This window comes from Cyprinus carpio, chromosome A9 (assembly GCF_018340385.1).
Source record: "Cyprinus carpio isolate SPL01 chromosome A9, ASM1834038v1, whole genome shotgun sequence".
NCBI lineage: Eukaryota > Metazoa > Chordata > Actinopteri > Cypriniformes > Cyprinidae > Cyprinus > Cyprinus carpio.
In genome coordinates, this window is record NC_056580.1 from 22,100,731 (window position 1) to 22,126,675 (window position 25,945).

At 38.9% G+C, this 25,945-nt stretch overlaps 1 protein-coding gene across 2 annotated transcripts in view; it reads right to left on the reverse strand.

Annotated features, from left to right (window-relative positions):
- LOC109055822 (receptor tyrosine-protein kinase erbB-4-like) overlaps positions 1-25,945 on the reverse strand; it is a 283,218-nt gene that overhangs the window by 140,561 nt on the left and 116,712 nt on the right. For both annotated transcript variants that reach the window (XM_042764157.1, XM_042764156.1), the window contains exon 2: positions 2,697-2,848. In XM_042764157.1, the coding sequence (XP_042620091.1) occupies positions 2,697-2,848 (152 nt within the window). The remainder of the gene's footprint in view (positions 1-2,696; positions 2,849-25,945) is intronic.

The following is a 25,945-nucleotide window of genomic DNA, read 5'->3' on the forward strand; positions in this document are numbered from 1 at the left end:
CAACTCTGGCATGCGATGTAACCTTTGCCTTTAAAAGAGAAATGTGGAAATTTTAAGAGGGCAGAATTACAGTTATTCATCACACAGAGGGTTTAATTCATCAGCCCTGAAGGCACGAGAAGATGAACTCTGTTTACCACTAAAGCTATTCTGGCTGTTTTGGAAGTGGTCATCAATCTCCAGCTATCTTTAAAAAGGAAAGCATCAGTTTCAATCACCCAAGAGACGGCTAGTCAACTGCTAAAAAGATTTCTCTTCTCCTCGTTCTTGTCTCTTCAAGGTGAAGTTTTCCCCAACTGACGGGAAGACCCTGGGGAAGCGTGATATTAAGGTTTTAAAATATTAAAAATCCTAACAAAAATACACATGTGACTCCATCCTTTGCCCCTGCTGTTGTTCTCAATTAACAAGTTCAATTAACCTGTGTAACTGAGTGCCTCTAGATACATAGAGACCTCATTGGCCTACAAAGATGGCAGTCTAAATGTTAAAGCATCTTCCTAGGAGTGATTTTCTTGACGGAATATAATCCCCTATGGTGTGGCGAAATAAACATGTAACATAATTGTTTTAGATTGATTTCTAAGCACAGAATGGGTTCATCTCCCTAACCACTATCCCATTTAGTCTAAGCAATAATATGACTCAGTTTATCATAGGGCTGGTCTGAATACCATTTTTTGAGCTTTGAAGCTTCGGTAGTAATCAACACCGAATATTCGAAGCTTCGGAGGGAGGGGGCTGAACATATTCTTCTCTCTAACACCGTGTCTAGACTGGACGCGACCGGTGTGACAAAATACAATAGAACCTATTAAGCGGGATTTATACTTTCGCCTGGCTCCGCTTTGCGAGCCTCTGCTGACTGCACGTGCACCTTCCCAAACGGTGTCTACACTGGATGCGGCGGAGCAACACTTTTAATATAGACAAATTATTATTAGGCTGGGCTACTGTACATTTTTTTTATGACTGCCGTATACGCAAGTATTTTCCAAGCAAATTAAATGCACGTTTTTATCATATTTTTTTTTCCAACAATATACTATAGGCATACTACTTACAGAACTGAGGTGATTTTTCAAACTTGATGTGCTGTTGTGGTAGGCCAGTTTCAAATCGCATATTTAGCACACTGCCTTTGTCTTGTCCTCACTCAATTTAAAATGCTCCCACACAGCTGAGGTCTTGGCATTTTTGTCTTCTCTTCCAGATGAACTGAATCATGACGTTCACTCATGGGCGATTCATATTCAAGGGTGAATTAGAACTGTTTCGTGGGGGATGCCAGGTGTTTGGGATTTTTTTTTTTTTTTTTGAATATTCGAATCTCAAAATTGAAAATCGAATGCCAACCCACCGAACGAATATTTAATATCTAATATTCTGGCCCAGCCCTAGTTTATCAACACTTTTACTTTTGATACCAGCAGTCGAATTAGCCAATTACCTCAGTGGGAGGCCGATGTTTGCCCTGCACAGTTGCACAGTCTTCCTGACCTGCAGGGTGAGATTGTGTGTTTTCGACTAATCTAAAACAGATTCTGGAACAATTAGTAATGCAGAAACAAACACTAAGGAAAAACTGATGGACATGCAGGGCTGGCATAAGACAGGACAACTGGAAATGCTCTCCTGGGCCATGTGATGAGGGGAGTCCACTAAGGTCCTCTTTAGTATAGCCTTTTTATTTCTAATACTCAACCTCCTGTAACTACATGCTACTTTTTTCAAACTACATTTCTTAAACTGTAAAGCTGACAAAAACAGCTAAAAATAGCCATAAAATTAATCCATGTTGTGCTATACTTAAAATCTAATAAAGTCACAGTTTAGCTTTGTGAAGGGACATTTAAGCATGGACCAGTGAATCATTGAGAACCCAACAAGTCCAATTAGTTTTTGTTTTTGTGAACCATATACATTGATTCATTGAAAAGATTTGACTCAAATGATCCATAGATCCAATAAGATAAAAAGATGACTTGACTAGAGTGCCAAATTGCAAAACTGGTGCAAAGGAGTGGTCACATTTACTGTTTCTCTGTGAAATTTCGCTGTTGAATTCCATTCATTTCAATAGGAATCCATGTGATTAGGACTTTTGTACAAGGATGAAAAAGTTTCCTATGCAGATTTTCCTCATGTTCATGTTGTTCATGTGAATTTGCTGCTCTGACATATAGAAAGCTATTTGGTTTGAAAGTGACTTCTGTGTGAGCGGTGCCTCATACATCACTACACTACTGACAATGGAAAATGGACCACTTTCTGTGACCGCACCTTAAGTAAAGAATGAAAAAATGAACTTTGCTGCGAGTATATCGAGGCCTTTAGTGGAGTAAATGAGACATCTTATTTGGAGAATGAACTAAACGAACTGGGACAGGTAATTTGTGAAGGAATTGAATAAACAAGCTACTGTACAGTATATCATTTGAGAACAAGGATCTACTGGTTGACAGTAAGGGAACAAAAACAAGCAAGTTTGATTTACGATGCACACCAAAGTTCAGAAAACCAGTTTTAGACCATGCCAAACTGACTCGTATGGTAACTAATACACTAACTGTAATTTTCACCTTGAAACTTTGACTTTGCTATGGCACAGAATATCAAAACACTATGAAAAACAAACAATACTATACAAAATCCAAGATGCCATGTGGGGACTTGTAATGACTCAGAGTACTTACCCTAAGAAAGGACAGGTCACGACTGCGATCGATGCTGGTGATCTCAAGGTTCCCCATCACCACCTCGCAGTTCTCATAGTATTTACGAAGGGTTCGATACTGCTGGTCCAGGTCTGACAGAGTACTCAGTTTATTCTCTGTGCCAGTGCATACTGCAAAAAGAAAAGAAAATGAAAGAGAGAATTTACATTCTAATGGTGCAAATAACAGAAGCAGGAATTGCTAGTGCTTTAGTCCATCCAGCAATGCAATTCAATCCGGCCTGAAGTCCCAGAAGCCTCTAAGACAGACAAGGAGCCTCTAGCCCCAGATGGACAACTTGACAAGTTATTAAACAGAGCCATTTCTGCTCATCAAACACCTTGCACCAATCAAAGACATTTGCCATCTGTTGCATCAGCTGGCATTGCCTTTGAGCCAAGAGTGTAACCCTCCCTCTCACGCCTCACTGAACCACTGTCACAACATCCACAAGCACATCTACGCCTATCCCATGCCACCCGCTCTGTGGCCACCAGAAAGAATAGACCGAGAGAGAAAGGAGAGTCAGCATATGCATTACAATACCATATGATTAGACTATGCAGCTATGCAGCTTCCTTTTATACCTGATATACAGCTACAGCTGTTTGAGTAATGTACTGTATGTTATGCTAGTTGCTTAACATGCAGCAACAGAGAACTTATTCATCATGTGCTCATTAACAAACTCTCACAGAATGAGAGGGAGACCCGCTTTATGTAGAATAAATCTACTTTTTCTAGGCCACATCTGCAAGCCTTAATTTTAAAGGAATATTTGACCCACAAATCAAATTTTTCTCATCATTTACCCACAATCAAACCCATATGACTTTGTTCCCATATTCTTTGGAACGCAAAAGGAGACATTTAGAAAAGTGTCCTTTTTGCTGTTAACCATCAGTCATTGAATTAAACTTCAGATCAGTTTGATTCATGATGAAATTTACTGAGAGCAGTTTTGTGATCTAGTTCAAATGATTCACTGAAAAGATCTATGGAAGATGTCCAGATCATGACTTTAATTTAAATTCTTTATACTGTATAGTTTCAAAAGTTCACAATACAAATTGTATGATGTTTTATGGTGCCTTAAAGCTCAAAAGTTTTCATTAGCAATGAAGACAAGAACAACCGTTCAGTCTACCTCAGATTGTTGGTGAAAAAAACACATACACACAGATTTGTTTCCCTACTAAAAAATACACATTTTGAGAAAAATATAAGATGAAGAGAATCTGAAATAAGTTCAGGTCAGGTGTTAAGACTTTTGTGTTTTCAATAACCCTAAACATGCATTAAAGTGAAGGAGGTATTATGAAGGAAGCTTAGTGGTAATAATCATTTATTGCACCCTCGGGGGCTCCGTTGTGAGATTACAGGTGAATTGTGGGATATCATTTTGTTAGGGGGAGGTTTCATTCTATACCATATCTGAAAGCTAACCCACTTTAAAAAGGCCACCAACACCAAAATCACAAGGGAGGCAAAATATACTCACGGATTAAGTTACAAAACATATTTTTCCACCAACCTGCTTGAAGTTTAGTTAGCAATGGAAGTAAAATGATGTCAGAATTTTCATTCCCTGCTCTTTATACGCACACATTTCATGTAAATAAACCGCAGGTAAACATCATGTAACATCACGGCATACTTGATTGCATACTACTTTGCCATGGGCCACAGTGCAATGTTAAAATGAAGCATTAAAAAACCCTTAAAACCCCCTCATTTGTCTCTTTCAATAAAGGAGAAGATAGTCGTGCTGGAGATGATGCCCCTCGGCAAATCTCCTCTCTGATGCACAATGCAAACAACACAAAGCAATGGCATCTTTATTTCCAGTTTATGCCTCTGACTGCAGCTTGACTGAACTGTGTCTTGTATTTCTTTGGATCATAAATGATGGATTGGGGCATGAATCTCAGTTCTGAAGTTTATATTACAATCAATGAATGCAAAGATTATCACTCTGTTTCAAAAGTTAGTGAGCTCTACAGAAGCAGCAGATTTCCTTAAAATGCTGCCTATGTAGGCAAATCACAAGGATTTGGAACAGAGAGTCTAGTAATGAACAAATGTCTGAGTTCATATGCGCAAATAATCTTTTCTATCACACTTTTTGAGTATGTGGGAAAAGTATTATTGACTTTTAAATTTTTCGAACCCCAAAGGTGGCTTTATTTCTAACGCAAAGAACAAGCTTGAAAAAGTGGACCTCCACAGTAAGAGAATAGAACATGAACAGCACAAAGCCTTGATTTTTTTTTAATTTTTCATGTATTTTTGCAGACATATGGTGTTTGCAGAACAGATCTAACAACCTCTGCAATGCAAAAAAAAAAAAAAAAAAGAAAAAAAACCTTTTTTGAAATATATTTTTAAAAATACATGGTTGATGTTGCTTTGCAGCTTCTGTAGTTTTTATAAACAAAAAATAGATAGATAGATAGATAGATAGATAGATAGATAGATAGATAGATAGATAGATAGATAGATAGATAGATAGATAGATAGACAGATAGACAGATAGACAGATAGACAGATAGATAGATAGATAGATAGATTTAGTTCTTTATGAATTAATTTTCTTATTACAGCATGCTGAGGCATACCTGATTCAGTCCCACTGCAAGTCTAATGCATTTCATCAAAGAAATAAAATGCTCTCTTTCCTTACTCAGTCACAGATACACAAACAAAACTGTTTATCATCCCCCCATAGTTCTAACTCCTGCCGGCCTTGCATTTGTCAGAGAGGTGTGTGTGTAAACCCGACATGACCGGAATACATAAAGCACTTCCTTATCAATGTGAAAGATGCCTTTAGGACTGTGTCTGAAAGGTTCAGCCAATGGGAATTTAAATTACAGGATAGTAAGTGCATGTTTACTTAAATCACATGATGGGAAATCTAAAAACAAATAATAATAATAATAAAAAAATCTGCCATTATTTACTCACAGAGGAAACTTCTCAAATGTGTGAGACTTAACCCCAATTAAACCTGTAAAACCTTAAAAAAAAAAAAAAACTGTTTTTGATATCTAGCTTGACAAGGGACCAAAATATTTGTCAGCACACAAACAAAATTGCATTTTTATATCATTTGAGTTTCATATCATACCCACTAATAAACAACTTGGCATAAACAAGACCTCAATTCTCATCAATTCTGACTTCACTCTTGTATATTTAGAAATATTCTCATTGGAATTAAACACTCCTTTATTAGTCAATGCATTTCATAAGTATTGCACAAAATGACTTCATTAATGAAGAACGGGGGTTTATTGAACATCAATATAAGCGAGAAAAGAAGTCGGCGTCTCTAAGGCTTATTGGACTCACAGCAATGGCAGAAAAGGTCATGCCAATAGCCGGCAACTCATTGAACTACAGTAAATAAAGTTGCAAATGTCACTTCCTGAAGTAAACATCATCAATGCATTGGCTTCGAGGACGTGAGCTGATTGGAGGATCAGAAGAGCCGATCACTGGAGGGGAATGGTGGTTGTGTGATTCATGCAGGTGTACTACAGTCAGGTTTGGTCGCCTGTTAAGGGGGCATCTGGTGAAGGACTAAATGGTAATAATGACAATCATAATTGCATCTCTGCGTGACAGGGCTATGGTCCGGTAACCGTGTCCTCTACTGTCCCAGTCACTAGTCTATGGGTCTGCCCTCTCCATATGGGACTGGCTGATATTAGTATCATAAACACTTTAGCAGGCCGACTCGGACGACTGAGCCCTGGAGCTTTGAACTCACCCGTGAGGTCAGGACACGGTGACATTAACAATTATCTGAAGGCTTGTGCACCTATAAATAATAGGTTTATTGCTCTCTGATGCACCCGAAGAGACCATTTATCAGGTAAATGTCTCATGAAATGATCATGAAAACAGTATCAGATTCACTAGAGGGCTCAGATTAAACTTGAGTTAAACGTTTTAAACTGGTTTTGACAGGATGCCATTAGCTGTCAGCCCAGTTTTTGTTTTAACAGCATATTGTGGCTATATGATTATATTTCTGCCAAAAACACACACAAAAAAAAGAAAAATAAATGAACAAATGTGACCCTGGACCACAAAACCAGTCTTAAGTGTCAGCTGAATAAATAAGATTTCCATTGATGTATGGTTTGTTTGTTATGATAGGACAATATTTGGAAATATGAGGGTGAAAAAAATAAAATAATAATAATTCTAATTATTGAGAAAATCAACTTTAAATTTGTACAAATGCAGTCCTTAGCAATGCATATTACTAATTAAGTTATTACAAATTAAGTTTTGATATATTTATGGAAGGAAATTCACGAAATATCTTCATGAAACATGATCTTTACTTAATATACTAATGATTTTTGGCATAAAAGAAAAATCGATCATTTTGACCCATACAATGTATTTTTGGCTATTGCTACAATTTTCCCCCTGTGACTTAAGACTGGTTTTGTGCTCCAGGGTCACAAATAAACAAATAAAATAAAATAGTCTTTTAATAAACATAATATCTTTTCAAAGCCTTCAGATACACATAAAAAAAAAAATTTGATCTGTTACTCAGAGCTATTTTATGATTTCAAAAGACTTGGAATAGGTCACAATAGTCAAATGGATCACTTTTATGGTGATTTTTTTTTATTTTTTTTGCTTTGCTTTCCTTAAAAAAATAAATAAAAAAAAGACAGTCATACAGGATTAGCAACACAAGGGTGAGTAAACAACAGAATTTTTTAATTTTAGTGAATTATCCCTTTAAAGATAATGTAAGGTGTGGGGTTTAGCTGCCCGTGGGTTGATGTGAATAAAGACGATGGACTTGAAAATATCAACGGCTAGTAACTTTATTGAGCGAAGTCCTTGAACCGGGGAGGAGAGCAACACTAGTCTACGAGCCCGCCAGACTCTACTCTCCTTTTCTTCCCCACTTCCCTTCACATTACAAGATCCTCCTTCTCGGAGGACGCCAGACCAAAATAAAAGTCCTTGGCAAAAACATGCAGAAACAGAATACAATGATTATTAAACAAACAACTTCACAATAACAATAAAAGTAAAAATACAATTGATACCCAGACATCTATGGTATTTCTGTATCGATGACATCACAGTGTTCATGAAAGGGAAGTAGGCTTATTTTGAGAGGGATATTTCATTCTACAGTATACAGTTTGTGCCTCAGGCCCATTGTTCCTGACCACTGGTCTCTTGTGTGTCTGGGAGAAGGACAGCACAGTCTGAAAGCAAACAAGCTTCTTTATCTCTCTTGTTTTCTTTTTTCTAGGTCTCAAAATGTGAAGGCAAAGTACTAGAGTTGACAGTGTTCTCAGTCAGATGATCTGTGCTGACCGCGGTCCACACCTTATTACCCACAATCCCATATGCCATCTCATTGACACCAGGCAAAGAAAAAGACACCTCTGGGACAAAAGAATGTATCAGGATGGAAATGTCCACTCTAAAAGGCCTCAGCTAATTCTAATAGGAATTCGAAGGGAATAAGCTTCGGTTTATTGAATTCGCAGTGAGAGTGAATCATCTTTGACTAACTGAACTGTTTTGTTTTTAGGGCTTCCTTTAAAATGCTGAATATGTGGTCTTATATTATCAGACATAGAGAAATAGATTTACATTTATAATAATCCATTATAATCAACAGCATTCAGTTGCAATACACAATTTCAGGCAAGATTTACAGTATACAGTTACATTTTTGATACATACAGTATAATCGCATATGGCATTTCTCAACTGCTTGATTTCTTGTATAAATGCGAAATGTAAACTATATTATTGCCCAGCTCTATTTTCTTGTTTATCGCTGTTTAAAGCTGATTTGACACAATCTGTATGGTATAAAGTGCTATAGAAATAAAGGTGACTTGACTTGACTCCTGTTTTAACCCTATCAGCAGGACATCTATGACAGGCAGATTCCATTCAGAAGTCTCCCTGCATGGGTAATGTGGAGGAAAGCCACAAATCCTAATGCACAGAGAACGCTTAAACCAAGGACAGGCCCGTATTCCCATCCTCCCATCTCACGGAGGCCCAAATCCTATTTTTGGTGATGTTGATCGAGTCATAAATCCATGTCATCCGCTAATAGCAGGAATATTTATTATCACAGGCCCATCACATAGAGGCCACAACCAAAGGCATTTAATTTGCTGCTGTATGGTAACTCTCACAGTTTCAGAGCACTAGGTCATTGGCAATGAGAGTGCAAGAAATGTGCTGACAACTGGTGGGAACTCAGTTTCAATAGACTGTCTTTGTGTCTGAGGAGCACTTCTGTTCTGTTTTCAGCGTTCTCTCAGGCTGGTCTATCTGTGCAGACATCAGATGGGTGTGACTGAAAACCTTCCTAATGGCTTTTACAGCACATTTATAGAGGAACCCCCATCATCAATTACCCCCCCTGCCTGCTTGGAGTGCTGTCGTATATCCTTCATGCGGGAGATTGTCTAATCCTTTCACATGGCCTGTTAAATAAATCTTCATCTCGTAAGAAAGCAGTCTGCATTAATTACAGCGGCTTGAGCCTCCAGCTCCTCCCCCTCTTCCGTTTCAGTCATTAAAAGGGGGAAGGATTTCTCTGGTTAATTTTTCTCATGAATAGAATGTACACGGATGCTGCGAGGGAAAGGGACATCTTCCACTGCAAGGGAAAATAAATCTCATGTGTGTGCATGTGTTTGTGTGTGAGTGTGTGTAATGTGGGACTGATAAGGAGGAGGAGGAGGCAGGGAATAAATAAATGGCCCGTCGATGCTGATTTGGAGCTTTCAGACCAACTTTTTGCCTTAAAAGAGGTTAGTGGCTCCCTAGTTCCAGATCTGCCACTGCACACTGCAGAAAATATCTCAAAGGTAACAAGAAGATTCTGAAATGGATTTCATAGCCAAGTTGAATATACAAAATCATTATTTTATGTGACAAGGCATCAATATAAAAAAAACGCTGGATTTATATACAAGAAAATGTAAACGTCACACAAAAAACCGTGCTGCCACAATGCTTGGGTGGTTGCCAGCAGGTTGCCATGTGGTTGCCATAAAATATATTAATGGGATTAAAAAAACAAGTTCAATTGCTTATACATATAAGCTTCACAGCACTGATCATTAATTAAGTCAGAAGCTCCACTAATTAGAGAAAAAATTTATAAACAAGATAAATTGTTGAATTGGACTTGTAACAAGAAGGTCGCAGGTTCGAGTCTCGGTGCTGGCAGGAGTTGAGTGGGTGGGTGGGGAGTGAATGAACAGCGCTCTCTTCCCCTCTCAATACCCATAGCTGAAGTGCCCTTGAGCAAGGCATTGCACCCCCAGTTGCTCCCCGGGCGTTGGATATATAGCTGCCCACTGCTCCGGGTGTGTGTTCACGGTGTGTTCACTTCTCACTGCTGTGTGTGTGTTTGCACTTGGATGGGTTAAATACAGAGCACCGGTTCCAAGTATGGGTTACCATACTTGGCAAATGTCATGACTTTCACTTTTCACTTTCACACAAACTAAAAATACATAGAAGAAACAAAGCAAAGCAAAATAAAACAAAACTGTGTACCACTAAGCACCACTAATTTGAAACAAACAAACAAACAAATAATTATTTCTCATCTCACTCATATGGTCACTAGAGACAAGGCCCTCAAAATTAGATTGTTATGCAGAATGTCCCAGATCGTCACACTATGCACTAATCCTTGTGCTCCCACAGTAACGGGTGAGCTGTTAGATGTACCACTAATCTCTGCGATCCATCACTGTAGACCACTTATGACAGGGTGGGCTGTTCTTACTGCTTTTAAAACTGGGGTCTGACCACATAACATTTCTATTCCTCCCCCATGCTAATTTCATCTGCTTCCTCTCGTCATGGTCGTATGACATCATCTACATTAAAACAATCAGTCTGTATCTCTATTATACTTAAGCTGCTGCAAGAAACCAACTGTACCTAGTAAAGTGGTCACTGTGGCACATTTAAACAGAGGAATGAAGTGCAATCATCTCGGTTACTGCATTGCAGGGTTCTGCGTCATTCAGAATTGAACAAAGAACACTTTTTAAATTCAATCCAGAGCAATTCCTGAATATAATTATAGAAATACATATATAAAAAATTAATAATATCATTATATAGTTGGAAGATATCAATATCAATTTGATGCAGTGTAGCATTATATGAACTGCTGTGTATGTGTGTTCAACTTCCTGTGGATGTGGCCAACTCAAATATTCCAGAATCAGCAAACTCACATTTTCTCTCAGTGCGCTTTCTAATGGAAGGCACAAAGTGGATGAATGATTCTAGCATACATCACAACCTGCCTGAAGGCCCGTTTCATATCATAGCCGTGAGCTTTACGTGTAACAGACATCATGACAGATGGGTTGGGGGTTACGCAAACGCTTTAATGAAAGCGGGATTGCATTGGCATCCCTGACCTCTTCCATCACGAACATGCAGAGCCAGTATGGGATGACATTAGCAGCCTGTAAGTGAAAAAAATTCCTTTTAATTTGTGTAGCCCTGTCTTGCTCATTATGCTTTAAATCGATTATAATTTGTTTTAATGCTGCGCAGAGGAATGTAAACTGCAAGTGGTTGGAATTTACAAAGATATACAACCACTCAACCAATGAAATCTTGGCAGGAACAGCAACAGAATTCAACTGAGGGGCCAATCTACACTTACATTAGGGGTGGGCACAAATTCAACCTGTAAAATCTAATATATAAGGCAGGTGAAAGGGTTGACTGAGTGATGAAGAGCAGGGCTAACAGTATGAGCTATCAGAGCCATCAAGGGAAAATACTGCTCTCTTAGATTACTTGGCAATGTGGGACACACTCACACAAGTTTTGAGATTTCAGCTAAACATTTTGCTCCTTCAGACAGTGATCCTTGCTTTATGTTCTACCTTGGAATCACAAATCTGTGTGTGTCAAACAAACTGCCATACCATTGGTTTCTGCTTGCAAGTGATGTCAAATACAACAAAGCTGGTTTGATATACTTTTCAGATGTTTTTTTTTTTTTATAATTTTTTTTTTGGTCATATTAAAAGTGAAATGTTTAATTTTGGTGTATTAAAATTCTAATTTTTTGTCAAAGAATTGGTTAGAATTGTTTGCTTCCAAAAGGTAACCCAACACACTACTGTGGGACTGGGTATCAGTTACGTTTTATTCATTCAATTCAGGTCTGATTTTGATGTTCATTTGGGTATATTTATGACTCTTACTCTGCTAATACTATAAATTATACATGGCAGTGTTTCAAACGGATTCAAAATGGTGACTCTTTTTTTGAACATTTCTTTAAAAGAACTGAATCACATGAGTCTTTTTTTTTTTTTTTTTAAATCAGATTACACCCAATGTGCTACAAGTTCGATTAACTCAAAGAACTGGCTCATAAGAATCATTTGTTCATTTGTACACTGTTCATGCTGCATGTTCTTAATTCACAAAATAAACTGTCTCATTGTTTGCGAATCAGACTAAACTGTCCAGATCTTTTCAAATGTTTCTTGATACAGGCATTTTCTAATTTGGTACATTACAACAGTGTTCTTTATGTATGCAGTTGAGTGTGTTAGTTAGTAGAATAATGAAAAATTAAGCGTTAAGCCAAAAAATTTATATTTTCACCCAGACCTAATCGACTGCTTAAGGCAAAGTTATCATGTCCACTCAAGCATAATGCAATGCAGTCTGGTGCCACTAGAGGCGCAAAAACTACAAACTTCACCTTCAATTTCCTCATTACACCTTCATGGAGTGCGCAAACAAGCAAATCAGCTACCAATCCTGAAAATGGAAATTTGATAGTATAATATGTATCGCTAGTAGAAACAGCCAAGCATGAGCTCTATAAATTAGCTTCATGCTTTAAACAAGGACAGAGCTGCTGAGGGAATATGGATGTGTTGTTATTGTTTGAAAATGTTCATTACCATATCACCACAAAGAAGCTGCAGGTTAAAGCAATTATAGTCTGGCCTTTGTACGTGCCGAATTGGAGAAATGCTAATTTGACATGTTATTACAGCACAGCCAAAACATCCCCACCAAATATATAGCTGGGCAATTCCCTCTCCTTCACACTCAGCCTTAGTGTTGAATTACAGCAGGGTTGTGTGGGTGATGGTAATGCAGGTTGAACAGACCAACTACATCTCCGTAACAACAGTAAAAGCTACGCCGGGCCAATTATTAATGACTTCTGTCTGTTCTAGTGCTGTTTGGGAGAAACGGAACAAATAGGTTACGTGGTGCAGAAAGAGGATGCTATTGAACACAATGGAATGGAGTGAGAAGTCATTAAAGCATTGTGAGCCAAAGGAGAATGGGTTTAGTGCCTTCCATTTGAGCTAATCAACCATTTCTGAGAGTTTCAATCCAGTTCCTACCTCTACAGGTTTAACCGTTGTAACTAAGTTCTACTGCAAAAAAAAAAAAAAAAAAAAAAATCCAATTCAGACCTCTTATGCACAAGTCAATCAAGAAGGTCCTGCGAGTCTAAGGCGGTCTCAGGTGTTATCTCAACCCAGGACAGACATGAGTAGCACAGCACATATCCCAGAGGTTCTTTCGGGCTCGCTCTAATTTGTCGTCTTCTCCTGAGGCTCACTGGTTGTGTTCACTGAAAGCTCAGGAGCTGCTAATTGTTTAATCTTCAAGGAGGTCAGTCTCCTCACTTACACAAATTAGCCATGAGCCTGGAGCCATGGGAAATTAGGCCCCGGGCTTTTTCTTTCTGGCACGGAAACCACTTTCAAGAACAGCAAGAACTGGCTGTTTTCACTTTGTTTTCGCATTTTCTGCTTCCTTCCATCTCACTGACTTTCTCTCTTGCTCTTTTCCCCTCTCACTGTTTTCCTATCAGGGATCGATACATCGCCTGGGACACGAGAATGAAGATGAAAGCCGAGTTGATTTCTTGGAAGACCGTGTCACTACTAATTCAAGATGAATTGCTTAACTCACCGCGAGGAAGAAATACAGCCATTGATCTCGGCAGTGTTTGAGGTAATTGAATAGACTTACAGATCTCAGCTGGCAGCTGAACAGAGCAGTTCAGTTCGTATGACTGCCGACGGTGACGCAACAGCAAGGCCTTTCAAAGACCTCTGCTTTCAGAGAACATGGGCGTACGGGACATTTTACAGTGGCAGCCTTGCCTCAATCAAAAATAAATAAATAAAACGGCCTGTACATCACATTGAATGCTAATATCTTGTGCTTTGCAATAGCCTACAGACACTTGATGCATTTAACCAGGGCACCAAAACTACTTTGAGATTCCCCAGAGGAAAACTAGCCCAGAAGTTAGACATTTAGATATCTCAGTAAGGTTGCATTTAAGTATCTTAAAGTGCCTTGGGAGACATTAAAAAATATACAAATAAGACAACTGTTAACATAAAATATAGAAAAGTGGACTGAATAATTTGATTACAGACTTTGGTATCTTGCCTAATTTGAACACAGTCTAAGGCAGGGGTAGGCAACGTCGGTCCTGGAGTGCCGATGTCCTGCAGAGTTTAGCTCTAACCCTAATCAAACACACCTGAACAAGCTAATCAAGGTCTTCAGGATTGCTAAGGCTACAGACAAGTGAGTTTTTTTTTTTTTTTTCAGGGTTTGAGCTAAACTCCAGGACCGATGTTGCCTACCCCTGGTCTAAGGTGTTATTTCTTCTGAAACACTACCAGAAACATAATAAACTACTGGCATTTATTCTTAGGAGAAAAATCTAAGAAGCAGCAATTGATCTCCATTCAATGTAACTTCAAGAGAAACAGTTGAGATCTCTTTTTGTGATGTCCTATTGGACATCCACACTTAAAGGGCACCCATTATGCCCCTTTTTACAAGATGCTATATGTGTGTTCCCAGAATGTGTCTGTTAAGTTTCAGTTCAAAATACACCACAGATAATTTATTATATCATTTTGAAAATGCCTATTTTGAGTGGAAGAAGAAATGCACTGTTTTCGTGCCTGTGGCTTTAAATGCAAATGAGCTGCTGCCCCCCGCCCCCTTTTCAGCTGTGCCTTTGCAGCTTGTACCTCAAATACTCTCGCAGAAAACGTCTGTTTGGTTTTGATTAGCATGTATATCATGCTGAAATTGAAAGCCTTCAGCTTTAAAACTAAAAATCTGTTTAAACTGATTAAACAGCTAAAAATCCATTTAAACTTCTGATATAGTGTTTTCTAAGTGCACACATCCGAAGCACGCACACAGAAAGTGGCTGTCCCACGGCATGTGAGTACTAAACTAATTTCTCTTTCATGTCTCATTGCGCTTAAACTGTCAAATACACACAAGGTTATGTTAAAAACGCCACAAAAACAATCAGTTATGTCTGTGAAGGTAAACAGCTGGGAAAGAAATTGCATGTTTATATTTTTTTTGTGTTTGGTTTGTAAGAGGTTTTGTATGCAGTACCTACTGCTGATTACACTGTTAAATGAACCAAACAATAAAATAACAACAGAAAATCACTCACTGTTCTTGACCGAATAACTTCTATAGCTTTAATAAGACATTTCTAAACTGAATGCTGCTTTTAAATGCTCTAGTGTGAAGATAAACATGGTGGATTGTGTGCAGCTCACTCAGGGCGGGGTCTTTGCTATTACGGCAGTGTCAGTCAGTGGCCGTGGGTGGTAATATTATAATACAAAAAGTGAAAAAGTTAAAGTGATGTGACGTGGCCAAGTATGGTGACCCATACTCAGAATTAGTGCTCTGCATTTCTCCTATCCAAAGTGCACACACACAGCAGTGAACACACACACACACACATCATGAACACACACCCGGAGCAGTGGGCAGCCATTTTTTGCTGCGGTGCCCGGGGAGCAGTTGGGGGTTCGGTGCCTTGCTCAAGGGCAACTCAGTCGTTTTCTGAGTTGGTAGATGCACTGGACACTGGAAAAAGTCAGATTTTCATCTGATGAGCACTTTAAGCTTGTTCAGTATTTTCATGACTCCAAAATTAGCTAAACTAAACTAAACTAAAATAATAGCAACATATTAATTTTATTTGTATGTATGTATTTATTTATTGATTTAATTTTAATAGAGAATATATTGCAAAGTCTTCAAACTGTATAACCTGCACTTATTAAAAAAAACAGAGGGAAAACATGCTACTATTTAAATTATTTATTATTAAACATGCAAAAATGTATAATTTATAACAAAAATGCACAAAAATACTAAAAGTTAAATTAAATTAAATAATCACACACACACACACACACACACATAAATCAATAAAAATGAAAATATAGATTTAAAAGGTATATATAATAAAAAAATTATAAAGGTGTAATAAAAAAATATACTATACTAACTAAAATTATAATATATTGTAATATAATGATAATGCATCATTAAAATGAACTGTCATGGAGTGAAAACTACAGGAAAAGTCAACTAAATTAAAAGGACTAACTGCATCCAAATTATTACTAAAACTAAATTTAAATCTATAATAAATCTGGATTTTATTAAACTGCTCACCTTCACAAAAGACCTGTTCACAATCTGCAGCATCACAGCCACTTTCAGAGCTGCCCATGTGTCTGAACCATGAGCCCTTCAGCTCTTGGGTTCAGTTAAAGGGAAACATGACAACTTGTAGTCAAAAAGGTTTAAGTGGAGTTCTTTAAACGTGCAGCCTTCCCTTCCAGAGCAACACTACAGCAAGCCCAGTGCACTCCGGACCAATCAACTCAGACAGGAGTGCAGAAAACCTCCTCACTGCAGAGCTGCCTATCTGTACTCTACAGCAGAAGAACAGAAGAACGGTGCTTCTGTCTGTAATGATATGATATGATCAATATTAAAACAAAGTTTATTTAATTATATATATATATATATATATATATATATATACACACACACACATATATACCTATCTATATCTATACACATACACATATATACATATATATATATATATATATATATATATATATATATATATATATATATATATAATACTATGTATATAGTGTGATGTCTTAAAGCAGTTTGTCTTGTTTAAATTATTTTTATTGGAAAGCAAGACAAAAATACTGATTGAAAACTATTTTTGTATTGAATGCCAGACTCAAACTTGGATGGCCTATATGAGCACCATAACTCAATGTGACAGAGTACCAACCACCAGGCCATGACTGACCAGATTCCACTCTTTTAAACAATAGATTAATGACGCACAAATTATGAAGAGCTTGACACCTATGGTATCTGTATCAAATTCTACTCATTTACAGTCACTTGCTGAACATACCAACATTAATGAATCCTCAGTCTCTACTGTAGCGTGAACCAGACAAATTAAAGATTCGATCGGGAGCCTGGTTGAAACATGAGCCGAATTCCACAGAAAGGCAGGATGTTGTAAATCAACTCCTAGCACCACAGTCTGAAGCAAGATAACTAACCAACTCTTTCACAGAACAGCTTTCAACATTAACACCATTAGAACAATTATTGACAATTTCAATTTGAAGAAGAGATTGTCTAATTTGGGGCAAGTAATCGAAGAAATGGACAGTCTGGACCTCACATGTAAAGCCATGAGTAAACAAGATCGTTGGATTGACTTCCCCCCACCTAGCAAAACCAGACTGAAATTCCTAAGGAGACCTGTTAACCCCTCTGGTCTTCACAGGACATATCCTTTCTCCCCAGAATGGAACAGAGAATGCCTTCCAATGCATATATGCACCAAAATGAACTCAAAAAAAAGACTTCTAAATGGATATCAGTCCATTGCTCAACTCCATATCATACATGAAGCCACCCATTTGATTTTAATGTTTCTAATCACTTATTGTTTATGTGTTTTTAAATAACTCTTGAATAGCTTAAGGGATCATATTCATGTTTAGTATGTGTGTGTTCGAATCTTCTTGCTTGAAAGGTTTCTGATCATCAGTTGTTTGTCAAATGTATCATATTCTTGTGTTATAGGAATCATGTCCAAATTATACCCTGCAAGAGCGGGGAAAATTCGGACCTCGTGCTTGATAAGATAACATATGATTTATGAATGGGTGGGACAAACATCAGAAAAGACAATATCTAATTGGTCAAGACAACATTTGAGGTGTGGCCAAAATGCCAGTTTAAATACTCAGGACACCATCAAATGCTGCTTTTAGCTTTTAGCTTCTGTTTAGCTTTTGCTATCAGTCATGCTTGCTTTTAGCTTTGCTTGTAGTTTAGCTTTTAGTCATGCTTTGTCATCACTTTTAGCGTTCTTCGAGCGCCGTTCCAGCGTGCTTCGGCCTGCACGCCTGCTGCTACTTAGCCACGATGAGAAGAAACACCACCTAGTCTCGTCAAACTTTACCTTCTTTTCTTTTCCGTTTGAGAGTTCGTGTTCTGAGTTAAGTTTTGTAACGCCGTGTCTCCGAGTCTGACCTCGAGTGCCCGTTCAACTTCAGCCAGCCCACAACTCCGCATCTTCAGCCAACGCCCAACAACGGGCTTCCCAAGACGTCACTTCAACGACTACTGAACTTCCAGCCAATCAGCAACTTCGGGAAACCCCCTTTTCAGCGACAACAAAGGGAACCCCGTTAAACAGGCAACGCAAGTAACCTCCAGACTCACATCTGTACTGGTGTTATCTAATATAATTTTAACCTCATTGAGGAACTCAGTGCGAGGGTTTAATTAAGTGATTAAATGGTTGTTCATGTCTATGCAATTTCACGTATTGCTGTAAACTTGGGATTTCTCATTTTCATCCTCTTTAAACTCATTCTTTCCTAACTTTCTATCTTCCTGCAACTTGTGTGAATGTGTGCGTTCTGAGTTAAGTTTTGTAACGCCGTGTTTTCTTAGATTTATCTAATAAAGCCTTATTTATATTGAAAAGAGAAGTATCTTGTGTTTTGTGCTCACAAGTTAATGTCTTAAAACTGCCGATCTTGTTACTGTGCTAATTAATAGTGTTTTCACTATACTTTGGATATTAATATCCAGCGCAGATTTGATGTTATACGGCTCGTTCAGTGAATCGCTGGCCGTTTCAGTGATCAGCCGTGAAACAGTGATTCTGTTCGAATTCCCTTAAAATCTTAAATGATTCCCTTTGAGCTAAATTGACCTGTTTCCCTTACAGTATTATGGTGGAGAATTTTGCGGGCAGTTTAATCTAAATTGTGAGCATAAACCAAGTTATTTAATCTTTTCTTTTGCTGCGAATGAAAGATGAGAAGCTTCTGAGTCGAGTATGTGTGTGTGTGTGACCCGTGACGTAAGCAGCGCGCGACCCGACCGCTTGAATAGAATGAACGCAGAGGAGGCTGTAACTCAAGTCCGCCTCTTCATTGTTAAACGACAGTAAGTGATTTTAGTTTTAATATGTGATTTTGTGATATGGTGTAGATTGAGCGTGTTCCTCATTTTTGTAATGCCTTGTTTATAGCTAAATTGATTTCACTGCGTGTTCCAGTGCCTCTCAAAAGCTATACTATAGGGAATCTCAGTCACCGTTCGCTGAACGGAGCTAAACTGCTGTAACGTTAATTCAAAGGGAAATAAATCGGTGAATAAAGAATAGTGTTGAGCGTGTTCCTCAATCTATTTATCAAAGCCTCGTTATTCATAGCTTGATTGCCAGTGCGTGTTCCACTGCCGAATCAGATGCTATTCGACTCCCCTGGGTTAATATTAGAGAATAATGTTTCCCTGTTCACAAAGTGAATGCAATCTCGCTTAACACTGCGTGTGTCCGAGTGTGATGGGAGTGTTTTAAAAGCTTGATCAAGTAAATTTTAAGTTTGTACCAACAGCGAAGAAAACCTGTTGTGTTTGTTTATGTGTCCAGAGAAACTGGCACATAGATTTCAGATCCGCCGAGATCGCCCTCACATTTCCCTTAACTACAGCAAGAAGCTGCTATTTGAATTAAGTTAAAGTTAACTCTGTACGAACTGAGAGTTTAAAGCGCCACATCGCAAAACCATCTAAACGCGGTGTGTTATTTGTACAGTGTTTGAAATTGCGCCGACATTTCATGTAACATGCTTAACTGTACTTGCAATGCAATGATTCATGTGCTAGTCCACTAGAGTTTGTTTTGGTTGCCACAGTTACGGCCGTGACACGGAAGTCTTAACATACTTCCGGAGCAACTTCGAACTGCGCACGCGCAGCGCATCGAAATCGTAATGTAAACAAACTCCACGGTGTTGCTAAGCTAACGAAACAGTTGTATTTACATTGAAGTCTATGCTAAAGCCACTAGCCTCAAAGGTTAGCCGTTAGCATTAACATCCAGTTGTTGAATAGTGTTTGTTTGGGCAACGCTGAAGTGATTAACCCTTTAAACACCTCAAACTAACACTTGTTGGTCTCTTTCTCTCTCTTATTTCTCTCTTTTCTCACGATACCATTTATTGGCATTTTACTAGAAAGGGAAATACTAACTCACAATTATTAATTGTGTCAAATTCAAATTTAATTGCAACATTAAATTTATTTGGAATCATTCAAATTTCCCCTCAGATCATTTCATATGATCATTACTCTAGTATTCTCTTTTGGGCCTAATTATTTTAGGCTTACGAATACAAGACTTGAACTTTGAAAGTTTAAAACTTATTCTACCTAATATTATTTATTACCAATCTGAATAATTCTATTCAGACCTGTACTTATGCGTTTTCCCCTCTTTCTTCCTGTTTTGGTTATACACTTAGCCCACTATTGTTTTATTTATAGATTTCCTCTATTTAATTTAATTTTGCTTATTTTGCCCATTTATATTACTTTTGTATTTCTGTGTTATCTAGCTTGGGAACGACACACCTGAGCCTAAAAGGAGACATTGTATCCCTCACTACGAGTTCAAATAAAATTAGAAAGACAACTCTCTTTCACTTAAAGTTTATTTTGTTTGAGTAGTTGTTTGCAGCAACTAAAACAACGCTCTTCCTCGTTTTTTGAGTTGAGATAACGCTACTGAGACCTTACCATCTCCGTCCTCTCTCTCCTTTCCTTTCCTCTTCACTTTCTTAACATTTGTAGGGACATGTAAGAAACCATCAATCAATTCTAAGTGAATGAAATACGCAATCTTGTCAAAGACAAATCACCCTACGAATTTGATTGTAATTCAACCCCTCCTTTGTTCTTCCTAACACTCCCTACATTTGGAAAATGCAATCCAAGTTTTAGCATCCTCATCCAACCCTGAGATCAATTTAATAGAGATACGTGTTGAACAACTGTCGCCTTCGCAGCCTCCCTGGTGAGCGGTCCAACGGTAGGTGTACGGTGTTCAATCCTGTCAGACTAAGGAAAGAGATATCAGCATTATTATTGTTATTCTTTTGTCCAAAACAAGAGATTTAATATATTGTTTACCTTCTTGATAACATTTTAAATTGGGAAAATTAATTTTTCCTCATTTGAAAAACAGTGATAACATTTAATTGGGAAAATTGTTGCTTGTCATTGAACCTCTTCCTCATTAGAGTGACAAAGTCTTCGCATCTTCTAGTCTACTTAGAACCCTGAGAACAACACAGTCATCACCACACTTCACTAGTGGTTCACAATCACTGACACAACACTTTAGTTGTCCCACCACACATAGGCTTTTTTACTCCACACAGATCTGTGTCAGTCTCTCTTCTCCCCAGCGTGCCCAACATGCCGCAGACTGCAGACCCCATCACCCATGGGGAAGATGTGACCACTTGGCTGAGAGGCATGACAGACAGCCTCACCCCCAAGACATTGAACTGTTATTATTTTTAATAATAATCCTACTCCTGAGGTGGAGAAGATTCCTGACACAAGATTCAAGCCAGAACAAACAACCCGAGGAGCTAGTCAAGATCACCAGCTACCCGAAAGCTATGTGCCTTCACAACCCAGCTGAAACTGAGCGACAAGCACATCACCCACCTTCAAGAGGAGCTGACAAATCTGACCCAAACAACTAGACGATCCAACGATGAGATTCTACATGGTCAGAAAAGAGAGCTCCAATAGCTTACAAGCACAGAAACAAGGGCCAAGGAAAGAGAAAACATTCTTAGCCTCATCGCTGAGCAGGAGCAGAGACATCCAAAACTGGCATATAAGGATCGAAGGGCACAAACCTAAACCTCACCTGCCTGTCGCCACACACCCTTTCCTGCCAACAAAGTAAACCTCCCGTCCAAGCACCTTGGAGCTGCAACACGGGATGATCATCCAAGAGCAACAAGCTGTGTGGGTAAGCGACAACGAAACCCACCTCAGCCACACAATCAGACATGCACAGTGCTGAATATTCACAAAACATGACATATCTTACCATCAGAAGAAATGGAACAAGTCATGAGACAACTGAAAGAGTTCCTTCAAGACCAGTTACACGCATATGACCACAAAGTTGAGTCATGCTTGCTGTGACCAGCGACAGAACGGAAGGCCGGTGATCACCTGGTGCACCACATCAGAGATGACAAGCACCTGTTCAACAACCACCCGGACCTTGAACAAGTCTTTCACGGCCAACCTAAAGAATGAAAATCTGAGGTACTAAAAAACATCACCTCAGTCCACAAACCAACGCTCACGTGACCTAACACAGAAGGCCTATAACAACAGAAGATGGCCCAAATGAATTCCAACTCCAAGAACCACATTCCTGTCTGTGCAACAGCAAACCACCAGAGCACAGAAGGTCAGAAAGTCTGCCACAGCCAGAAGGCACCACAAGAAGAGTGCAACATAGGAGACAAAGTTTTGATCAACTGGCAACAACCCAGCTTCACACAGCCATGCCAAACTACCTCCGACTGTCTGCTAAAGAACTTCCTGCCTTGCTGACTGGACTGACATGACCCCCATTAGACCATGGACACGCCATCATCCAAGCCAAGGATGCAGAGAGCCAGTCTTCAGTGACATACAAGCAAAGGGGGGAGACAACACAGACTGAAACAGATCTGACCACACATACACGTTGATACACCTTTTAACACACACAACATCATTACACTACACCCAGAGGTAACAAAATCTACTGATAACACATTCAACAACCATATTCTTCCCACAGGTAGAATGTCCAAATTTTAGTGTAACAAAGTACATATACCCTCCATGAAGCCCAACAGGCAGCCATCCTCAACATAGGTTATAACACCTGACACTAAGTTAAGGTACATGACACACTAGCTGCACATGACATCCTAGCTCAACAGCAGTTGTATGCTGAGCCATGCTAGGAAAAACCCACAGCAGCTTTGTTTTTGTTTGACTTTTGTTTTGTTCTTCTTTTACCTATCCTTCTCCTTCCCCTCTTTCCTGAGTAGGTGAAAACACCTAGACACCTTGCAAGGGTCGAAGGTCTGATATTAGGATTGACTCACCACACCTAATATCCGCCAGCCACTCTAAACTGAATGGAAGCCAGAGAGCTCCACGCACGATAGGTCAAGGTCATTTCATTGCAAATGATGTTTACTAGAAAATTCAGCTTTGGTAAATGTTCTTTTTAAATTAAGACAACCTAGAAGACTAAAACAGTAGGTTAACCACAAATTTGATTGGCGAATCAAAATATTAAACAATGATTTCCAAAATGATCTAAATTATCCTCAATGTACTAAACTACATTAGGACTAAAAATGAAACAAAACTTAACCACGTAAATTACCTAAATAACCTGATGAATTTCCTGCACCAGTACAAGTACTAAACTAACTGGTCACCACGGTGTTAACCTTGCACCAGTTGTTTGCTGTGTTTGTCTGCTGTCTGCTTCTGCCTTTGTTTCTCCAGCGATCGACGATGTCTTCAGCTAAACACCTCGCCGATCGAAGGGGGGTATGTAGCGTGAACCAGACAAATTAAAGATTCGATCGGGAGCCTGGTTGAAACATGAGCCGAATTCCACAGAAAGGCAGGATGTTTGTAAATCAACTCCTAGCACCACAGTCTGAAGCAAGATAACTAACCAACTCTTTCACAGAACAGCTTTCAACATTAACACCATTAGAACAATTATTGACAATTTCAATTTGAAGAAGAGATTGTCTAATTTGGGGCAAGTAATCGAAGAAATGGACAGTCTGGACCTCACATGTAAAGCCATGAGTAAACAAGATCGGTGGATTGACTTCCCCCCACCTAGCAAAACCAGACTGAAATTCCTAAGGAGACCTGTAAACCTCTCTGGTCTTCACAGGACATATCCTTTCTCCCCAGAATGGCACAGAGAATGCCTTCCAATGCATATATGCACCAAAATGAACTCAAAAAAAAAGACTTCTAAATGGATATCAGTCCATTGCTCAACTCCATATCATACATGAAGCCACCCATTTGATTTTAATGTTTCTAATCACTTATTGTGTATGTCTTTTTAAATAACTCTTGAATAGCTTAAGGGATCATATTCATGTTTAGTATGTGTGTGTTCGAATCTTCTTGCTTGAAAGGTTTCTGACCATCAGTTATTTGTCAAATGTATCATATTCTTGTTATAGGAATCATGTCCAAATTATACCCTGCAAGAGCGGGAAAATTCGGACCTTCGTGCTTGATAAGATAACATATGATTTATGAATGGGTGGGACAAACATCGCAACACACCGAGAAAAGACAATATCTAATTGGTCAAGACAACATTTGAGGTGTGGCCAAAATGCCAGTTTAAATACTCAGGACACCATCAAATTTTGCTTTTAGCTTTTAGCTTTTGTCAAGCTTTTGCTATCAGTCATGCTGGCTTTTAGCTTTGCTTGTAGTTTAGCTTTTAGTCATGCTTTGTCATCACTTTTAGCATTTCTTCGAGCGCCGTTCCAGCGTGCTTCGGCCTGCACGCCTGCTGCTACTTAGCCACGATGAGAAGAAACACCACCTAGTCTCGTCAAACTTTACTTCTTTTTCTTTTCCGTTTGAGAGTTCGTGTTCTGAGTTAAGTTTTGTAACGCCGTGTCTCCGAGTCTGACCTCGAGTGCCCGTTCAACTTCAGCCAGCCCACAACTCCGCATCTTCAGCCAACGCCCAACCACGGGCTTCCCAAGACGTCACTTCAACGACTACTGAACTTCCAGCCAATCAGCAACTTCGGGAAACCCCCTTTTCAGCGACAACAAAGGGAACCCCGTTAAACAGGCAACGCAAGTAACCTCCAGACTCACATCTGTACTGGTGTTATCTAATATAATTTTAACCTCATTGAGGAACTCAGTGCGAGGGTTAATTAAGTGATTAAATGGTTGTTCATGTCTATGCAATTTCACGTATTGCTGTAAACTTGGGATTTCTCATTTTCATCCTCTTAAACTCATTCTTTCCTAACTTTCTATCTTCCTGCAACTTGTGTGAATGTGCGTGTGCTTATGTGTTAGATTAGTTTATATGTCTTAGATTTATCTAATAAAGCCTTATTTATATTGAAAAGAGAAGTATCTTGTGTTTTGTGCTCACAAGTTAATGTCTTAAACTGCCGATCTTGTTACTGTGCTAATTAATAGTGTTTTCACTATACTTTGGATATTAATATCCGGCGCAGATTTGATGTTATACGGCTCGTTCAGTGAATCGCTGGCCGTTTCAGTGATCAGCCGTGAAACTGTGATTCTGTTCAAATTCCCTTTAAAATCTTAAATGATTCCCTTTGAGCTAAATTGACCTGTTTCCCTTACACTACTAACTAGAACCAAACACACACATGGGTACCTGAAAGCAGCGTGTGAGGGTCTAACCTGCGTGTGCCATAATTGTTATACACCCCTTGGCTCCTGGCAGTTATGCTTCCTGACGTCAAATTAGGCACTAATGAAAAACAAGTCACAATGAATAAAGCTCAAACTCAGCAGATCCCTCCATCTGCCACCCGCCATAATGAAGAGACTCCAAGAGAGAACTGCAGGATGACTTTGGAAACAAGCTTTGAGACTGAGCGGCGGAATGAAGCAGGGACGGAGGTTTCCGTCGAGGGGGGCCGCCCGCCTCGTCTCTCAGTGTTTCTCATTATACCAGCGCAGACACTTCACATCTGAGGCTCACTCAGCTGCCAGAGGATTACACAAAATGGACTATGAGCTTCAACTGGCCAGTCTTTATAACTCAATTTCTTTAAAGTGGGTCGACATGTGCTCTGACCTTTTATCACTGTCATTACAGAGAGAGCACGTCTGTTCTCGAGCCTC